The following is a 24,408-nucleotide window of genomic DNA, read 5'->3' on the forward strand; positions in this document are numbered from 1 at the left end:
TTAAGAACAATTTTCATCTTTTAATTCTCTTTGTCAGGATATAATTTCAGAGGAAACATGCTTAATTTTAGAGATTTTTAAATTTTATATTTCATTTTGCGGCCCTATTGGTTTGCTCTCTTTCGCCTAGGTTGTCTATAGGGTTTAAGCTCAAGGTTAAGGTTCAAGAAAAGGACTTTGAGAGTGATGAGGGTAGATTTAAGAACTAATTTTATAGGCAGTCAAGTTAAAGAGGTGGTCTAAGAACTGACTTTATACTGAAACCTGGCCATAATAAGTATTTTCAAGTACATTCAAATGACCCTTCACTGGCACTTTTTTCCTTTCTTTGCCAAAACATCCCCACATCCCCCCTAAGCCACGTATTTAAGAAGGTGTTGTTCATATTAGCTTTCTCTCCGGAAGGTTTCCAGGGACGAGGGTTGGTTCAGTTAGCATGGCCTTAGCCATACTAGGATGTTTACTTAAATTCTATAGAAATTTCCTAATTAATATTTTGTAGCAAAAATACTAGAATTCTCCCTCTGAATCTTTTCCTAGAAATGGAATTCAGAAAGCAGAGGACTCCATCCAGCCATGTTGGGAACTCAGATGGGTTCTTCTTAACAACAGTTCTACTATGAAGCATCTTATTGCTCTCTGGCACATTGATGATAGACAATGGTGATTTGCTCCAACCTCATACAGTTTCCCGTATACAGAGAATCGCCTATGTTTCAGGAATGAAAGTTCTATCTACTTTAGTATTATTTTGAAATGCGTGGTAGTGATATGACTTAGTTTAAATTTAAATCCCATTCTCAGAGGTCAAGGCAATTGGATTACTTGAGTTCAGGAGTTTGAGACCAACCTGAGCAATAGCAAGACTCTATCTCCACTAAAAATAGAAAAATGACCTGGGTGTTTTGGCTGCTGCCTGTAGTCCCAGCGACTCAGGATGCTGAGGCAAGAGGATCACTTGTGCCTACGAGTTTGAGGTTGCTGTGAGCTATAATACCACATCAAGATAGATCTACATATAATATACCATATAATAATGACAATAAATTTAAATCCTAAAATTCAGAATGATTTTATAATAGCATACAAAGAGTATAAAAATTCAAAGATGACCATATAAGACACAGTAAAATTCAAGTGGCTTTAGCAAAGTTTGAGAATCTTTACCACCCTCCCCTATAAAGTGTGGAAATGTAAAGATAGGTAGTTAACATTATAGCCGTGATGATTACTAGGTATTGAGCAGAAAAGTAGCACCGCCAGTTTTCTTGGAATGTCCCTCAGTACTTCCGCATATATAGGATGGTAGACTGGTTTGGTTTAGTTGTTAAAAGCGAAAACTTTTCGATTTTCCTTTTTGGGTGAAAAAAATTAAAAGGAATATGAAACTGAGAACTGCAGGCCCCCTACGTTTAATCATTAATAGTGAACGCTTCAGTGAACTTAGGTCCTGATTTTGGAGTTTGGAATCTGACCTTTTCCTAAAGATAAACATTATTGTCGCAGGTTCTGAGGAGGGCCACTTCCTCCCCGGCTGCCTTCGGAAGAGTCCTCTTCTCTTGAGTCCTGGCTAGGAGCTGGATGCAGTAGGGGTGGCTAGTTAATATGATTCTTCTTGCTGTGCTTTTTCTCTGCTTCATTTCCTCATACTCGGCTTCTGTTAAAGGTAAGTGTGTGTTGCCTTTTGCTAAAATTTAATTTCAACCTTTGGGGGTAAAATGTGTGTATGTGAGTGAGAGAATAGTGAAAGAGTTTCTCACCGGACCATCTTCAAAACCATGCAATGTTTGTGAAAGCATGGCTCAAGATGAAAACCAAATTCAAATTCCTACATACATTAAGGAAACAGAGGTTCCTTTTAGTTTCTGGCCCTGAGACCAGTGAGTTCTTGCTTCAATTTCTCATTCATGGACTATTTCTAAAAGGCAGAAAAGAGCTGCCAGCTATTGTTACCTGCTACTGTTGGCCACGCTGAATGTAGCTCCTTCATTTGAATTGTAAATGAGGATTAAAAAAAAAATCCAGTTCTTAAATATCTTTCCAGTTGCTTAGCAATGTGACATCAAGAAAAATTAGACCCAATGAAAAAGGCATTTAATTTGCCAAAGAATTATGAATGAAATGTTAAAAAAACATTTAATGCCATTATCATTCAAAAGTGATAACATCATAGTCAGCAAATTTAAAGAAAATAAAATTATGTGGTATGGATTGAAGAAATAAGAGTTACTGTTTTTGGAAGAATAGTGTTGCTAGTTACAATTTCTATTTTCAAATGAAATTGATTTTTAGAAAACACATGTGAATTAATACCCTCAGAAAAGGCAAGAAAGAAAACACATTTTGTGTGGGATGGTTTAAAAAAACTGTATGAAATGTATTAATATAGAATCTTGTTTAAAATCAGCTAAATTATATTGGATTTCTAAATGCTGCCTTGTACAAAAATGATCACTTTTTAAGAGTATCTTAAGAAGGTACACTCTTAAAACCAATTGATCCAACATACAACTTAGTATCATAAGGATCAATTTTAAAACCAGTATTTGATATAAAATAATTTACTTATAAACTTTAAAAACCTATTTGGAATAAATGGGGTTTTTAATCATAAAGTTTTCCTCAAGATTTTTTGTGTGGAGGATTTCCACAGGATGAAAAAAGACAATGTTCATTATTGGAACAATGAGTAGGTTCAATTGAAATTAATTTATCTAAGCCATTCACACTTTAGGTTTTTGAACTAAAGGTAATATTTTCACAAGTTTCTAAGATGTTCACTTTGAAAAGATATAGTCCTGACCTGAATGAAGGAAATTTTTTAATGAGAAAAAAGTAAAGATGTGTAAGTCATATCTGATTAAGAATTATTATAGAGAGAGCTTACTGTTTTATCTGTCAAATGCTTGTTGAGGATTTTATTTTTTTATTAAATCATAGCTGTGTACATTAATGCAATGATGGGAGGATTTTAAATGTGAGAGATCTAAATGCCATAATATCAAACCTAATATGGTGATTTTTTAGGAAAAAAATGGAAATATAGCAGTTATTGGAGTTTCTCTCTTTTCTCCCTAATTTACAAGTTATAAAGTTGGATAACTTGATGTTTTCAAATATTTGAATATATGAAATATATTATATTTCATATAAATGCACACACATAGACCCTTGCACACACACACAGCAATGGCATATAGAGAAAAATGTGATTTAGAACATAGCTACGGTTTATAAGCTTACTAGCAAATCCATATTTTTTAGAACCTGAAGCTTATGCTATTTAGGGGCTATGAGAAAAGATACAAAAATGCCTTATTTTTGCAAAGATTACTGAAAAAATAGCTAAGGTCTTCTTCCAAAGTCTTAAAAGCAGCCTGGGCAAGTGAGGGGCTGCATGATACAAATGCTTATGCCAATATTGTAAATAAAAAGTACAAGATTTGACAGCTGCTCTCCCTGATGAGACAACTTTTTATAGTACAATACCGTGACTGAATTGTAGCTTCTTTGTCCTTATAACAACTGACATTTAACTAGCAAACTACTCATGAAAAGTCTACCCTAAAATCAAGCTGTTCTAAATTTTGGGATCCCATGGATCACCTCAAAACTCATCTCTAATTTAAATTACCAGTGCAACTTTTTAGGAAATCCTTGGATCTGTGTGGATGTTGAGGGCAGGTTGGAATGTGAAGAGAATAAAGGAAGTGGTTCGGATTAGAATGGAAGAGGTTTCTGTAGGATTTGCCAAATGTGAACTTCTTAAAGACTCAAGTTTTCCCTACTATTTCTTAGCTGTACTTTGCAATGGTGGGTCTATTATTCTGTTTCTCATGGGTTTTCTTTATACAATACTTTTACTAATTAATTGTGCTGCCTCTAGACCTGATTGTGTTACCTCAGTCCCTGTCCTTATCCTTACTTTTCCATCCATTTACATTGATTATCTCTCAAGTTTCTTTTTATCCTTCATTCTACCTGGAGTTTTCTGTTGAGTTCTTATATTCCATTACCCATCACCCTTATGAGCGCTGTACATTGCTTCAGACTTCTTATCAGTTCAGACTGGTAACTAATCTCTACTATAACAGTGCTATTGTACTCATATAAGTTTGCCAAATGAGGATTTCTAGATATCTCTAAAAGGTTCAAAAATAAGAGTTTTGTTGCTTGAAAGTCATTAGAAAATTCTAAATGCACTTGAAGGAGCAAATTGAAGAGGTACTGTTTCCTTTTTGGTTAAAACTAATTTCTCTTTTGATTTTATCTACCATCAGTTTCCCCAAAATGCCATTATACATATTCAGAACAGCAATATCCTAAATAAGAAATTAGGTCAGCAATGGAACATGCCCCCATGCCCACTGATGCCAGATCTCTGAATTATATAAACAGAGAAATACTTATCAAACAGGATAGGATAACAGGGACAATACTGTAGCATGTTATTTGAACCATTTTAGGCCTTATCGCCTATTTAAAGACATAAGAAACAATTTTGGGAGAAGAAGGCCCTTCCTTTCCTAAGTTTTAGCACTTCCAGGTCATAGTCAAGTAAATGACTAGTGTACGTTCCTTTTCATATTCTTTTGACCAGTCAAGTAAAAGTAAAAATAATGAACAATATGGTATCTTACAACCTTTGAACCTAAGAAAGGCTGCCTTCCTACAAAGTGTTCACTTAATCCGAAGACATTTTTATGGAGTCCACAAAACTCAGATTTCAGAAAATTTAAACATGAACTGTGTATTATATTTGCTATGTTGGGTTGATCTTCGAGACAGCTTCTGTTAGTGGTCAAATAATGCTTACCTTTCAGAATTGCTGTAAGGATTAGATAAGACAACATGTACTTTCTGAATACACCAAATGGAATTTGACAGGTGTCGTAAAAAGAAGGCCTCCTGGCCAAAATGTCTTTTCTGACCAGAAAGACAGTGTCTGAACCTGCTCCAGAGGCGCCAATAAAATGCAGAAAAGGCAAAGATCGTAGAGAGGAGGGTAGAGGTGGCCCCAGGCTTCATCTCCGTAAAGGTTTCTCTGACTTTCTCTGCCTTCCCGTCCCTTACACCTCAGGTTCTGCTGGGTTTGTGTGCGTGTTTGGATACTCCCTCCCACACTTCCTTCTCCTGGCTCTTCTTTATTCCTATGAAAATCCACGTCCCCTTCTTTGAAGATTTGTCAGATAATGTAACTTCGTCACCCAAAACTCGCTGGTGGCTTCCCATCTCACTCAGACTCCTCAAGTCTCCCTATTACCTGTAAATGCCAATTTGACCTCATCTCTTTTGCCGTGTTCTTCACTTATCCAACCCCAACCTTTCTGGCCTCCCCACTGTCCCTCCATTTCACCTGCAGGAGTCCTGTGCAAGTTTTGCCAATGTTAATCTCTCTGTGAGGGACTGTGGGAAGAGGCCTGCTCTTCCCACAGATATCTGTGTAGGTAGCCTAAAGCCTGGGCCCCAAGCTCACCTTCTCAGAGAGGTCTCTCCCTTAGCGTCCCTGTTCCCTTTCCTATTTTACTTTTCCTCATTAACCCTTCTAACATACTGTATAATTTGCTTATGTAATTATTTATTAATTGTCCATCTCTCTCTCATTTAAATGTAAACTCTGTGAGGTCTACCAATGTTTCTGTTTGTTAACTGGTCTACCCCTAGAGTCTAAGAAAATTTCTACTGCCCAGCAAATACTCGGTACATCCTTGCTGAATGAATGAATGAATTCTTAGCTCACTTCCTAGGAATGGAATTCCTTTAAAGTTTTAAAGGCATATAGTATGGATAAGCGCATCATCCTCAGAGCTGGATAGCCTGGGTTTTAAACATATGTATCTAATTACCTGGCTGACCTTGGTAATCAGTGCTGTGTTCCTCAGTCTCTTCACCTACAGGTAATGAAACTAATAGTAGTGTCTACCTCATTGTTTTTTGTGAGGATTAAATAAGTTACTACACATAACATACAATATATTTTTAGCATTTTTCCCTCTGGGCAGTAAGTGCTGTAGTAGATGATGGAGACGGGGGACAAACTGTTGCTGTGTAGATGGTCAGACTTTCAGAGGTTTTCTTAAATTTTGGCATTGCAAAATAATTTTACTTCCTTTCTCAGCTACTTTATCTCTGGTCTAGTCACCAAAAACCTCTTTCCTGTACCTCTCCCTATATGTATATTTTCTGAGAGAGAAAAGTTACAGTTGCCTGTTTTAGTTAACTAGGCAATACAACTTGATTAGGGCTGGGAACAAGTAAACTACGGCCACCTGACGGCCACCTGTAGAAAATATGCAAAAAGAGTTGATGTGACCAACTTCAAGTCATCTCTGGGAAGGACTCAGTCCTTTGTATTTCCTTAGGATAAGTTAAACGGAATGGGAGAGTGTGTGAACTCCTCCGTATATCAATCTTCGTGGCTTGCTAACTTGCATGCTATTTGATTTAAATTACCCCTGCCAAATTTAAGCTGGTATTAAGATTTTATGTAGTAAAACATCATTTTATTCAGGCGCAGCTAATTTAAATTTACATATGTATAGCCTTGAGATGTACCTTTGTACTAATAATTTGCTAATTAAATTAATAGAGTGAAATATACTGAAGGGATATTCCTCCTTAAATATCAAAAATATCCAAATGAAAGAACTGTCTTCTAACCTCTGAAATTACTTTGGCTTTGATCTGTTTGCATCTAAATAATATGCGATTTATAAACAGTTCGTATTAAAGTTATAAAACAATGCCTGGTAGGATCTCTACTTGAAATCATCTTCACGTCATTAAAAGGAATACGATGTCATTTCTTTAAAAAAGTATTTTATAGTTCACCTAGTGTTGAACTATCAGACTATATTTATATAGTCTAATAATTGATTAGGAATACAGACTAAAAGCTTTCTGAAATAGCTTATTCATTTGTTAGTTCATTTATTTATTCATGTTTTTCTAGCCAATGATTTCAGCAGACGGAAAAAAGAACCCTCTTTAACTCAGCAAATATTTTCTAAGCTCCCACCAAGCAACCCGTGGTAGAGGATCACACTGATGGGAGACAATATGGTCCCTGGCCTGACAGGTACATGCAATGAAAACTTGACTCGTGTCACTATCTTTGTGCAGGTCACACAACTGGTCTCTCATTAAATAATGACCGGCTGTACAAGCTCACATACTCCACTGAAGTTTTGCTTGATCGAGGTAAAGGAAAACTGCAGGACAACGTGGGCTACCGACTTTCGTCCGACGTGGACGTCATCTTACTGTGGAGGAATCCTGATGGTGACGACGACCAACTGATCCAAATCACGGTGCGCATTTTCTACCAGCAGGGTGCAGAAAGTGGGTGCCAGCCAAGTCTTTGAGAAGTGGACCATTTAACTGCACTTGTTTTTGTTCTTAGTTAAATATCTATTCAGTTTGTTATATATCACTAAAATAAGCAGATCTACAGTTCTGAAGTTTTTGCTGATCAAAAATGAACTGGTCTTTCCAAATTGTTGAAGGTGTTGATAGGAAGTATATCCTGGTGAGCAACTAGGATATGAGGTCCAATTATACAAATCATACTAACAGGGACATTACACCAAAATCCATCCATAATATTCTGGGAGTGAGGGGTCTAGAATCCGGGTCATGAGAAAAATGATTGAGATCACGCTAACTGAAAGAGGAGGTAAATTAAGAGGTGCCTAAGCTTCTTGATCTAATAGGTGGAATTACCAATAAGGGGGTAAACCTACTCTATATTCTTCCAGAGGAAGGAACCACATCCTCCCCTGCATGGCAGTGCTTGGTCAGTACAATGGTTTAAATTTACGTGTTGAGAAGGGAGTCTAAATTAGATAGTCTGTGGTGCCTTTTCAAATTTTAATATGTGGTGATTCCACCTATGCTTCTCAAGAACCTAAGGCAGTAGATTCCTTTAGTAAACTCAGTTGTTATTCTGTATGTACATGTAGAACAGGTACATAGGACCAAGTATTTGGAACAAGAATCTGCTGATGTCCTTTATAATGAGCTGTCATTGTAATATATTTACCAAGTGATCTTTGCTTTTCTGGGTGCCTCTAAAGCTGTTATGTTTTCCAAGTTTGATCAAAACATCATCACCCACCTCTCTGAGGAGTTTCTCCATAGCACACTATATATCTCATTGTTCAGTAATCATGTTGTTTATCTTTACTTTTAAGTTTACGGATGAGGTAGAATGGGGCAGGAGTCCTTTCCAACAAGTCGTACAGGAAGTGAAGTGATCAGGCAGATGGCAGCTGTACAAAATAAATGAACAGAGGGACATTGACCTAAAAGAGTCATAATCAAGTCACGGGTATTGTAAGACTGAAGTCACAGAGTTCTTTAGGTATTGGTATTATTGTCTTATTCAAAAATCTAATTTTTAATACTTTCTCCATTGTTTTAAAGTGAGAGGCAAAGTCCTATAAATCATGAATTGGAAAATGACAGAAGAGCATAGGGCCAACCCTGTCTGCTCTGTGACCATTTTATTTTCTAAACGACTCTGATGAAGACAGAGGAAGTTTTCAATAGATTTCTTTCTGTGACTCCAGATAAACAATGTAAAGGTGGAAAGTGTGAATCAACAGAGAGGAGAAAAGAGCATCTTCAAAGGAAAAAATCCACCTAAAATCATAGGAAAGGAAAACTTGGAAGCTCTACAGAGACCTGTGCTCCTCCATCTAGTCCACGGAAAGGTAAAGATCCGCGGGGGGAGGTGGGGGTCCTGCGTCTGTTTTCTCCAGCTTCATGTTTTTCTTCCCTTCAGTAGATATTATTTTGAGGTAATCATGTTTTCTGTGCTTTTATGGCAGAAAGATTTTTTTCAAGAATTATCAAACAGATGTTATAAATTAAATGTTTTCAAAGTAAATCAATGTCCTGAATTCCCTCATATCTTCCCGCAAATTTATGTTTCCTGTTTTTGTGAAAAGCTTTATAGTAGAATCAAGTGTTTATTGATGAGAGGTATTATTAGGTGCATTACTTATGGAAGAATTACAAAGGTAGTGTGATACAGTAAGTCATCACAGAATGATCAGATAAATTTAGGAAAGTAGACAAATTATAAGAATGAAATTATCTATCTTGGATTAGTCACATTTACTTGTTATGAGAATATCAATATCTGGATAGAGTACAAACTTGAAGCCTTGTGGCAAGTCTAGGGTAGAGTTAATGTTTTTAAAGAAGTTTTTAGAGATTATTAAAGAACTATGACATGGAAAAGCATTGTATATATAAAAATAATGAATGAACAATTTATATAACATCTATTTGGAAAATCATTCAAAAAATTCTGTAAGTGTGTGTTTTTAAGGGGTTGACTGCAGTCTGGTAAAATGTTTTCATATACCCAGAACTGAGAAGCAACTGTGATCAGTCAATTACATATGAAGGTTTATGAAAATAACAGCTATTGTGTTGATGTACATAAAAATGTATCAGTAAAGAGAAGAGCTCAATTTTAGGAGCCAAAGCAGGAAAACAGAAAGAAAACAGTATAGTTATAACTCTGCAAATCTCTAAAATTAAACTTTCTAGACTCAAAATAAAGATGAAAACAAATATTTTAAACTAGGAATTGTAGACATATATATTGCGAACCATGATGCACATTTTTATATAAAGTACTAAAAAGAGACTTATAAGAAGGAATCTTGTGTCATCACAGGCTTTAAGAATGGTTTCACTTACCAATGGTTTCACTTCACTCTCCACTCATCAAAATGTTTTCCACATTTCAGACCTCGCTCGCAGGGCCTTTCTTCCATAAAGTTCACAGTCAGCTGAACATAATCATCACTCTTAAGAAGACTCAGCATGTTGCAGCTCACTCATGACCCTTACTTGCTTTTTGGTCATTTCTGTTCACTGCTAGATTAGGAGTTTCAGTAGAGAAAATCCCCATTCCTCTTTGTATTCCAGGCCCTCTCCTTCCTCTCCATGCCCTTCTACACTTCCATTCCCAAAGCCTTCCAAACCATGCTTTGCACTGAGTAGTCCACGAAGCTTTCCCCAACATCCTCCCAAATCCCATAGCCCCATGACTTGTTTCTATCACAGAATTTAACATAGTGTATTATCATCCTCCCCTTATTTGGCAGCTCTCCATGTTCAACCTAAGTTACTTATTGGCAGTGATTGTATCTTTATCTCTATATATTCAGCAACATGTTTATAGTAGGAGCTCAATAATTGTTTGCAAAATGAAGGGATGAACAAATAATGTTATAAGGGGCTTCAAATGAATCGGAATTTGAGAAAAGCTTTGCTTATTGTTTACTTAATAATAGGTAAATTGTGCTGAGCACTTACAGTGCACCAGGCACTAATTAAAGGTATGACATGAACCATCTCTTATCCTCTTAATAACCCTGAGAAGCAGGGGTGACTTTGTTAGCCTCCTGTGGTAGAGGAAGAACTAAAGTTAAGAGAAGTTAGGAAACTTGCTTACAAGTCCACAACTGATGAGGAGTGGAGCTGGGATTTGAAACAGAGTCTATGCTAAACTTCTGTCTTCTAGTTGGAAGGTATTGGGGAAAATGCCTGCCTCTTTGGTTGCCTGTAGTATCCCTTATTTACATCGTGGTATCTGTTCATTCACTGGGTTTGCCTATGGCTCCACTTTGTCAACAACATGAAATATTGTTATTTTCTTCTTTAGACTTCCAATGTGGCAAGACACTTGAGTTCATAAAACATTAGGTGTTTTCATAATCTTAATGACAACCAATAATTTTATAGTTCCTTTGGTGGCAGGTGAGTACAAAGTCTTGTTACACACATGAAAGAATTCAGTTTCCTCACTGTTCAAAGGCTGGGATGCAATCGCCACGTCATTATTTCAGTGACTCCCATGGGCCAGTTCTAGAGGAGCTACGGTTTGTGAGGATTTACTGAGGTCACAGGTTAAAGTACTTCTTCGTATCTCTCAATTATACAATAAAGTACTTGTTGGAAAAAACTTGACCCTGGAGACTAAGATGCCAGGTGGAAGTTTTAGTCACATCACTGTCAGAAAGATCACTAATACTTAAACTAATATTTTCTCTTATTATGGGAGAAATTTTGGAAAGGCAAGGTAAACTGTTGATGATGTGATTTTTTAGAGAGCATTTTCGACCCCAGGTCTAAATTAAGTTTTGCTCCCTGAAATTTCTGTGATTTCGAGGATGTTCATCACATGTATTTCTTGTCCTTCCTGAGGTCTACCTTCTCTTTTCCCTGTTTGAATTCCCCATATTTATGTTATAAAAAAAGAAACCATTAAAATACTCAGATACACAGTCATTGCACACCTTCCTTTTTCCCTGCCCACTTATCTTTTCTACATAAATATTTGGGCATGACTCTAGTTTTGTTTATAAGTCATAAACTAAGTTGGAAATGTGACAGTCACCTGGTTAAGTTAATAAACACTAACAAGCAGAAGATGCCTCAAGTTATAAGGTGGATCTTTTTTTGGCCTGAAATGCTAACCCAATTAACTGGATGATTACCAGATTTCCATTTCTGGTTTTGGCAATCTGTATAGATTAAATTAATCACGTGACCGCTGAGTGGGCCCTTTATTTTGTGTCATTTCCAAGCATTGATCTGCTCTCTAAATCAGGCAGCACAGATCCTGTCCACACACTGAACCTCCACAAGAAATGTGACTCCTTGAAAGCTGTTAAGTTTGTTATATTAATATATTTATTCACTTGCTTTCCCATAGATGCCATTTCCTGGCTGTGCTCTGTCTTAGATGTCAAAGATCAAATGACTAATCCTTGTTTTCTGGGATCTTTTTGGTTTATTTTCCTGTTTGGGGAGTAAATGGAATGTTGCTTTCTCTTATTTTAAAAAACTATGTAAAGCAGTGGTTCTCAATCTGTGGGTTGCCACCCACAGGAACTGTATTAAAGGGCCGTGGCATTAAGAAGGTTGAGAACCAATGGTGGATGTATTGGTGTAAAGGGATGTATTGAGAGAGGCATCTTCTTCCTAAGAAAAAAAATATGATTGATGCCTACTAATTTCAAGAGGAAACTATTCCCCGCAATATTTGGCTGGGGAAGGCACTGCATCTTCTTCCTAACAATGCTGCCCAGGCTCCTAGGTTTGGTTTCCTTGGGTTTAAACTTGGCTTGTTACCAGGTTGTACCTATGTCTGCTCTTTGGAAGCTCTGAGGACTATGAATTTCGATAAGAGCCCTGTGCTCATGGATGTTCAGAATTCATTTAAGTGCTGAATACAGTAATCAGCTTTATGGCCTGCGTGTAATAAAACTTACTCAGTTCCTGTTGTGAAAGAATGAATTTAAGATTATTGCTGGGACAGCCATGTGGATCGAACTGCAATGTCCTGAATTTGTGTTGTTATTATTATTACTGTTATTTTTAATGATCACAAGCCAGCTCAATTCAACACTTAGCTGGGACACGATAGATACCAGTGCTGTCTTCACTTTGGGTTTCATTGGTCTACTCTAAAGAAACAGAATTTGGGCCCTAGAAATAACAGTCATAAAAAAAAAAAAAAAAAGAAGAAGACTTGTTCACTTTCTAGTTCTGGGGAAACAACAGAAACTAGTGAAAAAAAAAAGTTTTTCTTTTGTGTCTTACAGTTTATATATATCATTCAGCCTACCAGGAAAAGAAAAATGACTCTAATGACAGTTTCTGAAGAATCTAGAGGTTGAGAATAAAACTGGATCAGTAGATGTGTGCAAGTAATAGAAGACCAGTTAGCCTTATGTAAATATAAAAACTGGGATTTCTAAAATTTTAGGTAAAATTTTGTAAACAGTTAAGGCACATTTTGCAGCCTGGAAGTGAGCCAATGATGATAGAACAGGTATTTTTCATGCTTAATGGATCTTGCTTTCTAAAGTATTTCAGACTCAGAACAAGCAGACATGGGTCATAGGCAGGTATACATTGCCACCTGGTAAGCATCTCACACTGTTCTGAGCTCAAATAAGCAAGTTATGAACCTCTAATAGTCATGATATTTGGAGATACCATATTCCCAAATATTTAAAAAGGAAATTACATTGTAATTATTAAAGAATATCCACTTTGCAAAATAGAATATCAGAAACTCAGGCTTGAGTCTGGGAAATTGCCAGTGATTTGTTTGAGAATATGATACCATAGATTTTCAGACACTGAGATCATTAGTCCAGTTCCTTTTTAATCAGGACAAACACTATCCCAATGTTTATAGATTCATCCAGCATAAGGACTAAAATTGATTGCCAAATACAGTAAGTCCATCACTAGTCAAGAGTATACGTGGGAAGTGAAGAAAAGATTTGAGGCACTTGCTTAGATAATTCTGGTAACCTATTCTCTTCTTCTAGAGCAGGAGGGAGTTTTTGCATAGACTGAATTATTCAGCCTGGTATCAGTTGGATTCATTGCATAACTACTGAGCTTTCTGTTTTACTCAAGTAGTCATGGCTTGTCTTAAAAAGGAATAGGAAGGCATTCAGGATATTTCTGGTAGTAGTACTCAACTATAATTATCATAGACCTTGGAAATTTTTACGGGGAAGACATATCTATCCTCTATTTCTGAATTGTGTGATGCATTTAGAGTCAATACAAAGTGAAAAATAATAGGCTGCTTTCCAGAATATTCTGTTTGTACTTTTATCCTGTTTATTAAACATAGGTTAAATTATCAGAATGGTAACAGACACTGTTCTCATCCCTGTGCCTATAAATATCTATAAAGAAGTAAAACAAAACTAAGTCATTTACTACTGCCCAAATCACAAATCACAGAAATTGCTTCTGATTTCACCCTCTTTTCCCTGCCTCCTAATGGGAGCCTCACAGCTGTGTCTGGGGCAGGTTACACAGCAGTAACAATCTCAACCTCAAATCTTCCAGTCATCTGCCTCTTTTTACACCAGGCCCATGTGAATGCTCTGGATGGTGAGCAAAGGGTGCCCCTCTGAGATTTTGACCTTGGGCATCATGGCCATGCCTGAGACCTTGTGATAGCCTATGGAGACTGTGCCATCTCAGAAGTCTCTGGGGTGGTGATTGCTATTCTCTCCCATGAACATTTTACTTTGCTGTTATTTTAAACCTTGGTTAGTTTTTGTTTCAGCAGGATCACAGGGAGAAAACCTGATGGCACATTCAAAGGGGATGTTCCTGATTTCTCTTCTTTGGGCAATCCTTGTTTTCACAGAGATCCTATATCAGTGCTCTTTCTTGTTCTGTGCTGTGCCCATCATATCCAGAATCTTTATCATCAGTCCCCCTAAACTTTATACCCTGATAGTCTAGCTTCTTGGAAATTTACGTAGCTTTCTTTTTACAAAAATGAAATCCCAACTTTGGAATACCAGATGTCTTTCTCCCAGAAAGATCTCTTTCTCCCCCAATAGGGATGAAAATCTGACTCACCCTGCCGCTTATATTAATAATAAATAATGCATTTTTGCTTCATTTGTGTTTCTTCTTTTTTCTCCCTAGATCAAAGAGTTCTACTCATATCAAAATGAACCAGTGGCCATAGAAAATCTCAAGAGAGGCCTGGCTAGCCTATTTCAGACACAGTTAAGCTCTGGAACCACCAATGAGGTACTTACCAATATTCTTAAGGATTCAGAATCTTATTTGTCAGTAGGGTTTATAAGGATCTCTACTTGCAGAAATTCAGGGGATGCTGAATACTCTGGAAATGCTCAGAAAAGGCAACTTGGGTGTCAAATATCATTAACATATGAAATAATTGCCATTTACCTCAATGTTTTATCACTTAAATTTAGTGTAAAGAGAATCAGAATGTTTATAGTAAGGTGAGTAAGTTTATAGTAAGGTGAGTAAGAATCAGAATGTTTATAGTAAGTTCAGAATGACTGAGTGTTAGATACGCAGAAGACCGTGAGGGTCATCCCACTGGTTCTTAGATGTTATGGTGCCGCACTGTACCTCAGGGAGCTTATTTAAAATATAGATTGCCTGGTTGACTCCACAGATTTTAATTCATTATTTTAAGGAGGACCTGAGCGTCTCTGTTGTCACGGTGTTCTTGGATTATTTGGATGCACTGTCAGTGTGGAGAACCACTGTTCTATACCCATATCCTTCATCTTACAAGTGAGGAAAATGAGGTGAAATTAGAGAAGTTAAGTAGATCCCCCAGTATCAGACCTGGAGTCAAGGCTGGAGTCCAATTTCCTAGTCTGAATTCAGCCAGCCCCTGAGTGGGCGAGAAACCTGATGGCTGGGCTGGGCCAAAAGAATGTTGGTTAGTTTGCTAGAAAAGGGACCAGGTGTGCTGCTGGCAGAGGGCCAGGGGAAAGCTCCGAGAAGCTAGACATGGTCTATATTGGGATAGATTTGTCTAAGTTCAAATTGCTTATGTGCCTAATAGTGAGTTGAAGTAATCCCACAGGTTTTTAAAAATTTCAGAACATACTGTGCTGGTTAAAGTTACACACACATGCATACATGTGCACCCATACACAGTCCAGATACAGCATTCACCCTCATTTCCCCTGGCAACGTCATCAATTACCCACTTGCTGGAGGTTTCAGTTACAGCCAGGCCATTTGTCTGAATCTTACTGGACATGCAGTAGAGAAGTAGAAAATCCCGTGTTATTTCTGAGATAAAATGAGATGGCACTAGTAAGACTCAACCCAAAAGGATAGGAAAGAATCAGGATGCTACAGGAAACCGTGAGTTCTTCCTGTCTTCTTTTTATCTTGTCATCCCGAAAAATAGGCAGTCCCTGGAATTCAAACGGTCCACAAGGAGTTCTAAGCATTCTGTTCTTGCCTTTGTTTTTAGGTAGATGTCTCTGGGGATTGTAAAGTGACCTACCAGGCTCATCAAGACAAAGTGATCAAAAGTAAGGACTTGGATTCATGCAAAATAGCAAGGTCTGGATTCACAATCCCAAATCAGGTATGATCGATATCACTTTCTATGAGGCATTCAAATAATTGCATTTTGTAGAGATTTATTTAAAATAAGAGAATAATGAAGCAGCAATGTAATTTTAAAACATTTATAATTTTTAGTTTAGGCTATAGATTCACTTATAAAATGGGTAGACTTATTTGAATATGTTGTAAGTGGGTGGGCATTGGGGGAAGAGCATAAGGGGATGCTCTTTTCTAGATAGATAATTCGCTATTTGACTACAAAGATTAAAAAGCTGAGTACTTGTTATAAAAATGACTACTTATTCATTTATTTATTTAGGTCTTGGGTGTCAGTTCAAAAGCCTCATCTGTCACTACCTATAAGATAGAAGACAGCTTTGTTATAGCTGTGCTTGCAGAAGAAACACACAGTTTTGGGCTGAATTTCCTACGAAGCATTGCGGGGAAAATAGTATCAAAGTAAGACAACACTGACATTTTTATTTTCTTTGATATTCTTTGTTGTATTATTGTACTTGGTTTGTAAATAGATGTGTGTGTGTGTGTGTGTGTGTGTGTGTGTAGTCATGCATTGCTAAACATCAGGAATACCTTCTGAGAAATGTGTCATTAGACAGCTTCATGGTTACTTGAACATGCTGGTACATTAACCCAAACCTAATTGGTATAGACTACCACCCACCTAGGATATGTGGATAGCCTACTGTTCTTCTTCTTTTTTTTAATTGTTGGGGATTAAAGAACCAGGTTACATTGATTGCATTTGTTAGGTAAACTCCCTCTTATAACTGTGTCCCACCCCCAAAAGGTGTATCACACACCGTCACCCCCACCCCCTCCCTCCTTCCCTCTCTCTGCTCTCCCCTTCCCCCACCCCCTTCCCCCCTTCCCTCTCTCTGCTCTTCCCTTCTCCCACTCCCTCCCTCCTTCCCTCTCTCTGTTCTTCCCTTCCTCCACCCCCTTCCCTCCTGACGGCCTACTGTTCTTAGGCTACAAACCTACATATTCAGCACATTTCTGAACTGAATACTGCAGACTGGAATACAATGATAAGTATTTATGTGCCTAAGCATATCTAAACATAGAAAAGATAAAGTAAAAATACAATGTAAAAGATAAAAAATGCTTCCCCTGTATGGGACACTTGTCCTGAATGGAGCTTGTAGGACTGGAAACTGTTCTGAGTGAGCCATGAGTGAGTGGCTGATATGAAGGCCTAAGACCTTATTGTATATCACTATTGTTGACTTTGTTAATACTGTACACTTATACTGCACTCAATTTATAAAAACAATTTTTCTAATTTTTTTCTAGTTGATAGAACATGGCAAATAAAAACATTTTTTCTTTCTTAAGTAATGAATTAATCTTAGCTTACTGTAACTTTTTAATCTTTGTAAACCTTTAATTTTTTAAAGTTTTTGACTCTTGTTTTAACACTTAGCTTAAAACACAAATAGTTGTAAAGCTGTACAAAAGCATTTTCTTTCTTTAGTCTGTAAGCTTTTTTTATTTTTATTTTTTAAATCTCTTAAACTTTCTTGTTAAAAACTAAGACACAAACACACACATTAGCCTAGGCCTACAAGGGGTCAGAATCATCAGTGTCACTGTCTTCCACCCTCCACATCTGGTTCCCCTGGAAGGTCTTCAGGGGCAGTAACATGCATTGAGCTGTCATCTCCTGTAATAATGATGCTTTCTTTTGGAATATCTCCCGAAAGACCTTTCTGAGGCTGGGCTTTATATATATGTACATATGTATCTGTAGGAGTACACTCTGAAATAATAATAAAAACTGTAGTATAGTAAATATATAAACCAGTAATTTATCATTATTATCAAGTATTAATGTATTGTATATAGCTGTTATGTCCTGTACTTTTATATGACTGACAGTGTGGTAATTTTGTTTACACCAGTATCACCAGAAATGTGTTGTGCCATTGGAGTTATGATGGCAATGATGTCACCACACAAAGGAATTTTTCAGCTCCATCCTAATCTCAAGGGATCCCTAGCACAGTGGTCTGACACTGACTGAAATACCCTGGTGTGGCATGTGACTGTGTATATGGTGCTTTCTAATTTCAACTATGAGAAAACAGTGACTATATGTTGTTCATCTTACTCACATCATCTACAACAATACATGACACACAGTAAATGCTTCCTGTTTCTTAATAAAATTTCATTTAAAAGCAATTATCTAGCCCAGTGTGGTGGCTCATGCCTGTCATCCTAGCATGCTGAGAGGCTGAGGCAGGTGGATTGCTTGAGCTCAGGAGCATAAGACCAGCCTGCACAAGAGTGAGATCCCATCTCCACTAAAAATAGAGCAGTGAGCCTGGCCTTGTGGCAGGCACCTGTAGTCCAATTTACTTGGAAGGCTGAGGCAACAGGATTGCTTGAGCCCAAGAGTTTGAGGTTGCTGTGACACCACAGCAGTCTACCCACTCTGTCTCAAACAAAACAATAATAATAACAACAAATAAACAAATAAACTAAAATAAATTATGTTAACATAATCTAAATATTAAAAGGACAAATTATTTGATTTAATCCACTTTCTAATTCTAGCCTTTAGTTTCTCTGTCAAATGTTGTCAATGTTAAGGTTAAAAAGTGGTAGCATTTGCATTTTCTTTTTAGGTTTTTTTTATATTATTGTTGCTAGAAAAAAAAACATGAAAAGTACCATAGTGAAGAGACATGACAGAATTTTTTTATGTGATTCATAAAACTTAAATATTTGGGCCTTTCAAAAATTAAGAACATTTCTCTTGTCAAAATAGTTCTTAGACGATTAAGAATTAGAATTTCAAACCTAAGAGTTTTTAGTTTGACATTTTAATTCAGAGAAAAATCCCTTTTCTAACAGTGAATGTATTATGCCTTATTCCTTGCTTCTTAAAAAATTTCCTCTATATGTCAGAAGAAAATGGATGCAAAATCTTAGCAGAAGATCCTCAAATCATAAATACTTATAACTTTATTGTACTTTCATTTTGTATAGAATTTTGCACAGTATTTCATACTTATATTGGTTTCTTAAGTTTTTATATAAAATGAATATTTTAATTTGTTTATCAGGTCTATCAGGTTTCCATGCTATATTAAAAGCCACCCCCAAATTGGTGGTATAAAAGACAACAATCATTGTATTATGTTGCTTTCATATTTTTAGGTCTTGCCTTGGCCTTGCTAAGCATTTGTTATCCAGTTGTAGTACTGGCTAGAGCTGGCATTATCCAAAGATTGCTCTGTCACATATGTGGTGCTCGGACTGGGAAGAGTCAAACAGCTGGGCTCCTCATGCATCTCTGAATTTCCATGAGGCCCCTCTGCATGGCAGCTTCAGGGAGCCAGATGTCTGATAGGGTAACTCAAGGCTCCAGGGGCATTTGTGCCAATAGTGTGCCAAATAAAAGCCAAATTCCCTTTTTAAGACATAGCCTTAGAGGTCAGATAGTGTCACTTACAGTGTCCTATATTAGTTGGGGCTGTCACAGAGCCCTACCCAGGTTCCAGGAGAAGGAGATAGCCCCTACCTTTTGACAGCACAGAGACAAAGTTCTGAAAGAACAAGTCAGACTAAAATATTACTGAGACTATTTTTGGAAAATAAGCTTTTTGAACTGTCCTGGTTAATGAGTGACATGGTTGCATTGAAGATACCATTTTCAGAAAGCGAGGCTAAATTCAAAAGAGCTGACATCCATATCTTGTTCAGCATCTAGGCAAATTTTCTTCTCTCTATTCTCTTGTCACAATATTTTGAAAATCCACACTTAAATTTTCAAATCTTTGAATAAAATCATTGCTCCAGAAAGACTTCATAATTATCATGAGGTTCCAGTTACCTCAGGAGATATCATAGTTTGAAAGACATGGCTGGGTACAACTTGAATAAATTAGTATCTTGTTTGCCAAAAGAACGGCAATTAGTATTTTGTTCCCTCAAAAGAATGCTTGTCGTGTGGTGTTTCTCTCGGTGTCACGCAGGCAGAAATTAGAGCTGAGGACAACTGAAGCGGGCCCGAGGCTGAGACCTGGAAAGCAGGCTGCTGCCGTGATTAAAGCAGTTGACGCAAAGTACACGGCCATTCCCATTGTCGGGCAGGTCTTCCAGAGCGAGTGCAAAAGATGCCCTTCTGTGAGTATGAACAAATATCGGAATAATCATGACTTAAAACTCGGTTGTCCTTTTGTCTGCAATGTAAGCATCAGATTCTTCTAGGCAGAATGTTTCTAAAGAACTGCCAGCCACCGTGGAGTTATGCCTGTAACCCCCAAGAAGCACCGAGACGATGCATAATACAATTACCACGTAAATATCACCCGCTGGTCTCAAATAAAAACGTTATGACTTAGGTGCAGCCTTTTCAAAGTTGCACCTAAAATGCAGGAGGTGGGGAGACAAAGGCCCTGATGAAGCTAGGGAGAGGTATGGTGTCCAGAACATGGGCAAAGGCTGAACATTCTGTCTCTTAATATTCATTACTCTACTGACCTCACTGCTCTATGGGTGACTGTGAGATACAAAAAGGATACGAAGCATTCTGGCTAAATTAGAAAACCCTTCTATACCATACCCAAACTCCTTACAATTACAGCCAGAAATGAGATATCTGATCCTCAGGGCAAAATGTAGATTATTTTGTAACATATTTATCCAATGAAGAGAAATCTTATTAGTTTCATGAATTAGTTGTAATGTATGTAAGTTACAGAACTGATTTTAGGGTCCAGCATTTTCTAATATTTAACCTCTTATCAGGAGAGCAAAGCCTGGGCTTCTGGCTCTGGGTATAGATAGCTTTGGACATTACTGGCGTTTAGAAAAGTGAAATCATGAAGAAGTAACACCATAGTTTGCTTAAAGTACAAGATAGAAATTCTTTGTCCATTTCCAAATTTGAATTAGAGGAGGAGCAAAGCATTTGAAACAAACTTTGTTTTTCTTCCATATACATAGATCATTCCAGTGTAATTTTCTAGTGTCACATGAGACAGAAATTATTTAGGGAAGTGCCTAATGAATGTAATCTTTTCTTACATTGTGTACTATTAATTTCTCCCCCTATAGTTATTCAATATTATAAACCATCTAAGATTTTTGAAATAAAAACGTATTATTATAGGAAGGGTTTATGTCATTGAGGTATTTGCTTCACCAAATTCAGTATAATGTCACTATTCCAGCTCTTTGAAGTAAAAAAAGGAATTGAATTCCTATTGATTTGCCCTTTGCCTTCAAAATTGACCTAGTAAATTTTTAGCAAATTATTGCTAAAATTTTGTTTTGGAATACAATCTCTTAAAATTAGATAGCTATAAGGGATTTGAAAAAGAGAAAAATAAGTGTTTGTGGCTTAGGAGAAGTAATGAATAATTCAAAAACTGGTAGCATGCTGCTTACTACTGAGTTAGAAAGTTGAATATCACTAATAGAATTTAATATAGTTTTTCTGTAAAACTAGGGGGAAAGTCAGCTCGGCGCCTGTGGCTCAAGTGGCTAAGGTGCCAGCCACATACACCTAAGGTGGCGGGTTGGAATCGAGCCCAGCCCGCCAAACAACAATGATGGCTGCAACCAAAAAAATAGCCAGGCGTTATGGCGGGCACCTGTGGTCCCAGCTACTTGGGAGGCCGAGGCAGGAGACTTGCTTGAGCCCAGGAGTTGGAGGTTGCTGTGAGCTGTGATGCCATGGCACTCTACCCAGGGGGACAACTTGAGGCCAAGAGATATCATTAATCAGAACTATTTACTGTTTTTAAAAACCACAGTGGAGTAACTTAGTTTGTGAGAATTACCTTTATCTAAATACTAGTCTTCTAAACATAGAAATAAGCAATGAACCCTCCAGTATAATGAATGGTTAGTAATAATAAAACATTAAATTTCACAAAAACAATACCACAAAGAGACAGAATAGAAAGCTGAAACTATCACAAAAATTGATCTGCAGTGAAGTATAGGTTAGTTAGAAATCTGATGTATTTCTTAAAGTTCTGATTTTTTTCCCACCCAAATATTCTGCTGTTAATTAAAATTCTGCACAACTTCACTATGGTAGTCAAGCCTCAGGTATGATCCCTTGGTGTAGCCATGAGATGACCTATATGCCCAGAAACCAGATAATTATTGCCCAGTGTTCTTCCAGCTAAAAATGAATAGGCCCAAATGGTCTTCAGAGGAACAGTACACGGGTCAGAGGCCTCTGGAAGTTACAGGGGAGTGATATGAGCCGGGAGCCACCGGGTATATTGGGGTCAGATACTTTTTGTATCTGGGGAGAACACATTATTGTAAATGTGGATGTTCAGAATTAGGCACGGGGTGTGAGCCTGCAGGTGTGTCTTGCAGCTCTTGGAGCACTGGCAGTCCATCAGGAAACACCTGCAGCCCGACAACCTCTCCAAGGCTGAGGCCGTCAGACACTTCCTGGCCTTCATTCAGCACCTCAGGACTGCAAAGAAAGAAGAGATCCTGCAAATTCTGAAGACTGAAAACAAGGACATTCTGTAAGTTCCCCAAACTTTTTCTGGGGTTGTCTGTCCTGAAAACATTTCTTGGGTTGCTGTTTTTTATTAAGCCAAATAGACCTCTTTTAAACCAACTGCCCCGCCTCCACATCAATTATATTGTTGTGTTACATTTTCATCAAACAGTTATGCCACAAAGCAGAATGTAACGATCACTAGGCCAGGAATACAATAGCAGGTTTTCAGCAGTGACTCAAAATGAGTGTTTCGTTGTCTTTAGGACTTTCCATCAGTCCTGGCTTGGTCTAGAGGCAGGTGAAGGCAGGGCCTTATCACACACCCTCAGTCCTGTGATGCCATCCTGTTTTAGAAATTGTGTTCCCCAGTTACTCATTTACACTTGAAAAGATTTGAGTTGGCTAAAAAATTAAAACAACACCCCCCAAAAAGGTGTGACTTCTTTAGCTGAAAAACATGATTTCATTAAAAAGCTAGTTGAAGCCATGTTTTATATGGAAAATTGAGAACAGAGTAAAAACCCAAAGAATCTGGAGAAAAGAAATCCATGTATTATTTAATATTCAATGAAAGTGTGATTCATTTCACATATGTACTAGAGAGTTGACTTAACTCTCAAATCTGCTTTGTCTGACAAGACAGTGTTTCTTTAGACTATAATACAAAATTTGCCTGTAAATATAAATTTAGTCCTATGATGCCAATTATTCTAATTGATGATATAGAACATGGCTCAATTAATTGGATAGACAATAGTCATTAACATAATCAAAATCAGAAATTGGCCAAGTTACACACACACACACACACACACACACAGAGCAATAGTAGCAGTCAGTGAGTTCAAAGAACTGAAATCTCCAAGTGAAAGAGAATTTAGATTTCTTTGGAAGGTGTGTTTATTCTGAATTGTATTTATTCACTTGCCTGGAGGATATGTGAAAATTATAATCAGAGGAATTCCATGTGACTACCTACAAGTTGGTCACTCTCATCAAAAATAAATATTTAAACTAGATATTGAAATATATGCAAAATTAGTGGCTCATAAATGTGATCCCAGCATTTAGAAGGCTGAGGTGGAAGGATTGCTTGAGGTCAGGAGTTTGAGACCAGCCTGAGCAAGAGTGAGACTCCCATCTCTACAAAAAATACAAAAATTATCAAGACCTTTTGGTGTGCACCTGTAATCTCAGCTACTCAGGAGGCTGAGGGAGGAGGATCATTTGAGCCCAGGTGTTTGAAGCTGCAGTGAGCTATGATGATGCCATTGCACTCTAGCCAGGGCAATAGAGCAAGACCCTGTTTATAAACAAACTATTTTTAAATTAAAAAAGGGAAGATATACAAAACCATAAATTTCAGGCTCTGTTTTAATCATAAAACTTAAAAATATCTTGTAGAGGGTCTTGTCTTCAAAGCCCAAAATACTGAGAATAAAAGTGTAAATATTAGGCATCAATTTAGAATAGAGATTACACCTTAGAATTATCTGTATCTGAAAAATCTTAAAGCAGCAGTAATTTGGATGACTGCATAATATATTTTCTAAACCTGATAACACAGTATTATACCATATGATATGTAATATACACATAACACAGTGTAATAGAAAGGATACTAGAGTGAACTAAAATAAGACCATCTACTTGTAAATTCTGACTTCTAGGGGTAGCATAACCTTTAAACAAGTCATTTATTGTTAGCTTCTTGGGGGCTTAGTTTCAACATCTAGAGAATAGGGATAATAATTCCCTTCATTTATGACAGGATGGTGAAAAGCAGAATGGCAAAATGCAGCATTTCCCAAAGAGCCTGTATTCTGCAGGGTATCAACAGGGATGCTAAAGGGAAAAGATTCTGTAAGCAACAGAGTTTGGAAACACTGGGTTGAACCAAGTTAAATAGTTCTTGTTACAGAAATTTTCATGATCTTCAATCTGATAACATTTTTAATAAATTTTCTTGAATATTTTCTGAAATA

At 37.2% G+C, this 24,408-nt stretch overlaps 1 protein-coding gene across 1 annotated transcript in view; it reads left to right on the forward strand.

The window, feature by feature from the left end:
• The first annotated feature begins 1,405 nt into the window (after nt 1-1,405).
• MTTP (microsomal triglyceride transfer protein) overlaps nt 1,406-24,408 on the forward strand; it is a 46,688-nt gene continuing 23,685 nt past the window's right edge. The window contains exons 1-8 of the mRNA XM_003798505.3: nt 1,406-1,666; nt 7,123-7,310; nt 8,571-8,714; nt 14,497-14,604; nt 15,821-15,937; nt 16,238-16,377; nt 19,923-20,073; nt 22,288-22,445. Of these exons, the coding sequence (XP_003798553.1) occupies nt 1,606-1,666; nt 7,123-7,310; nt 8,571-8,714; nt 14,497-14,604; nt 15,821-15,937; nt 16,238-16,377; nt 19,923-20,073; nt 22,288-22,445 (1,067 nt within the window). The 5' untranslated portion in view covers nt 1,406-1,605. The remainder of the gene's footprint in view (nt 1,667-7,122; nt 7,311-8,570; nt 8,715-14,496; nt 14,605-15,820; nt 15,938-16,237; nt 16,378-19,922; nt 20,074-22,287; nt 22,446-24,408) is intronic.

This window comes from Otolemur garnettii, unplaced genomic scaffold (assembly GCF_000181295.1).
Source record: "Otolemur garnettii isolate 467f Iridium unplaced genomic scaffold, OtoGar3 scaffold00137, whole genome shotgun sequence".
NCBI classification, from domain to species: Eukaryota; Metazoa; Chordata; class Mammalia; order Primates; family Galagidae; genus Otolemur; species Otolemur garnettii.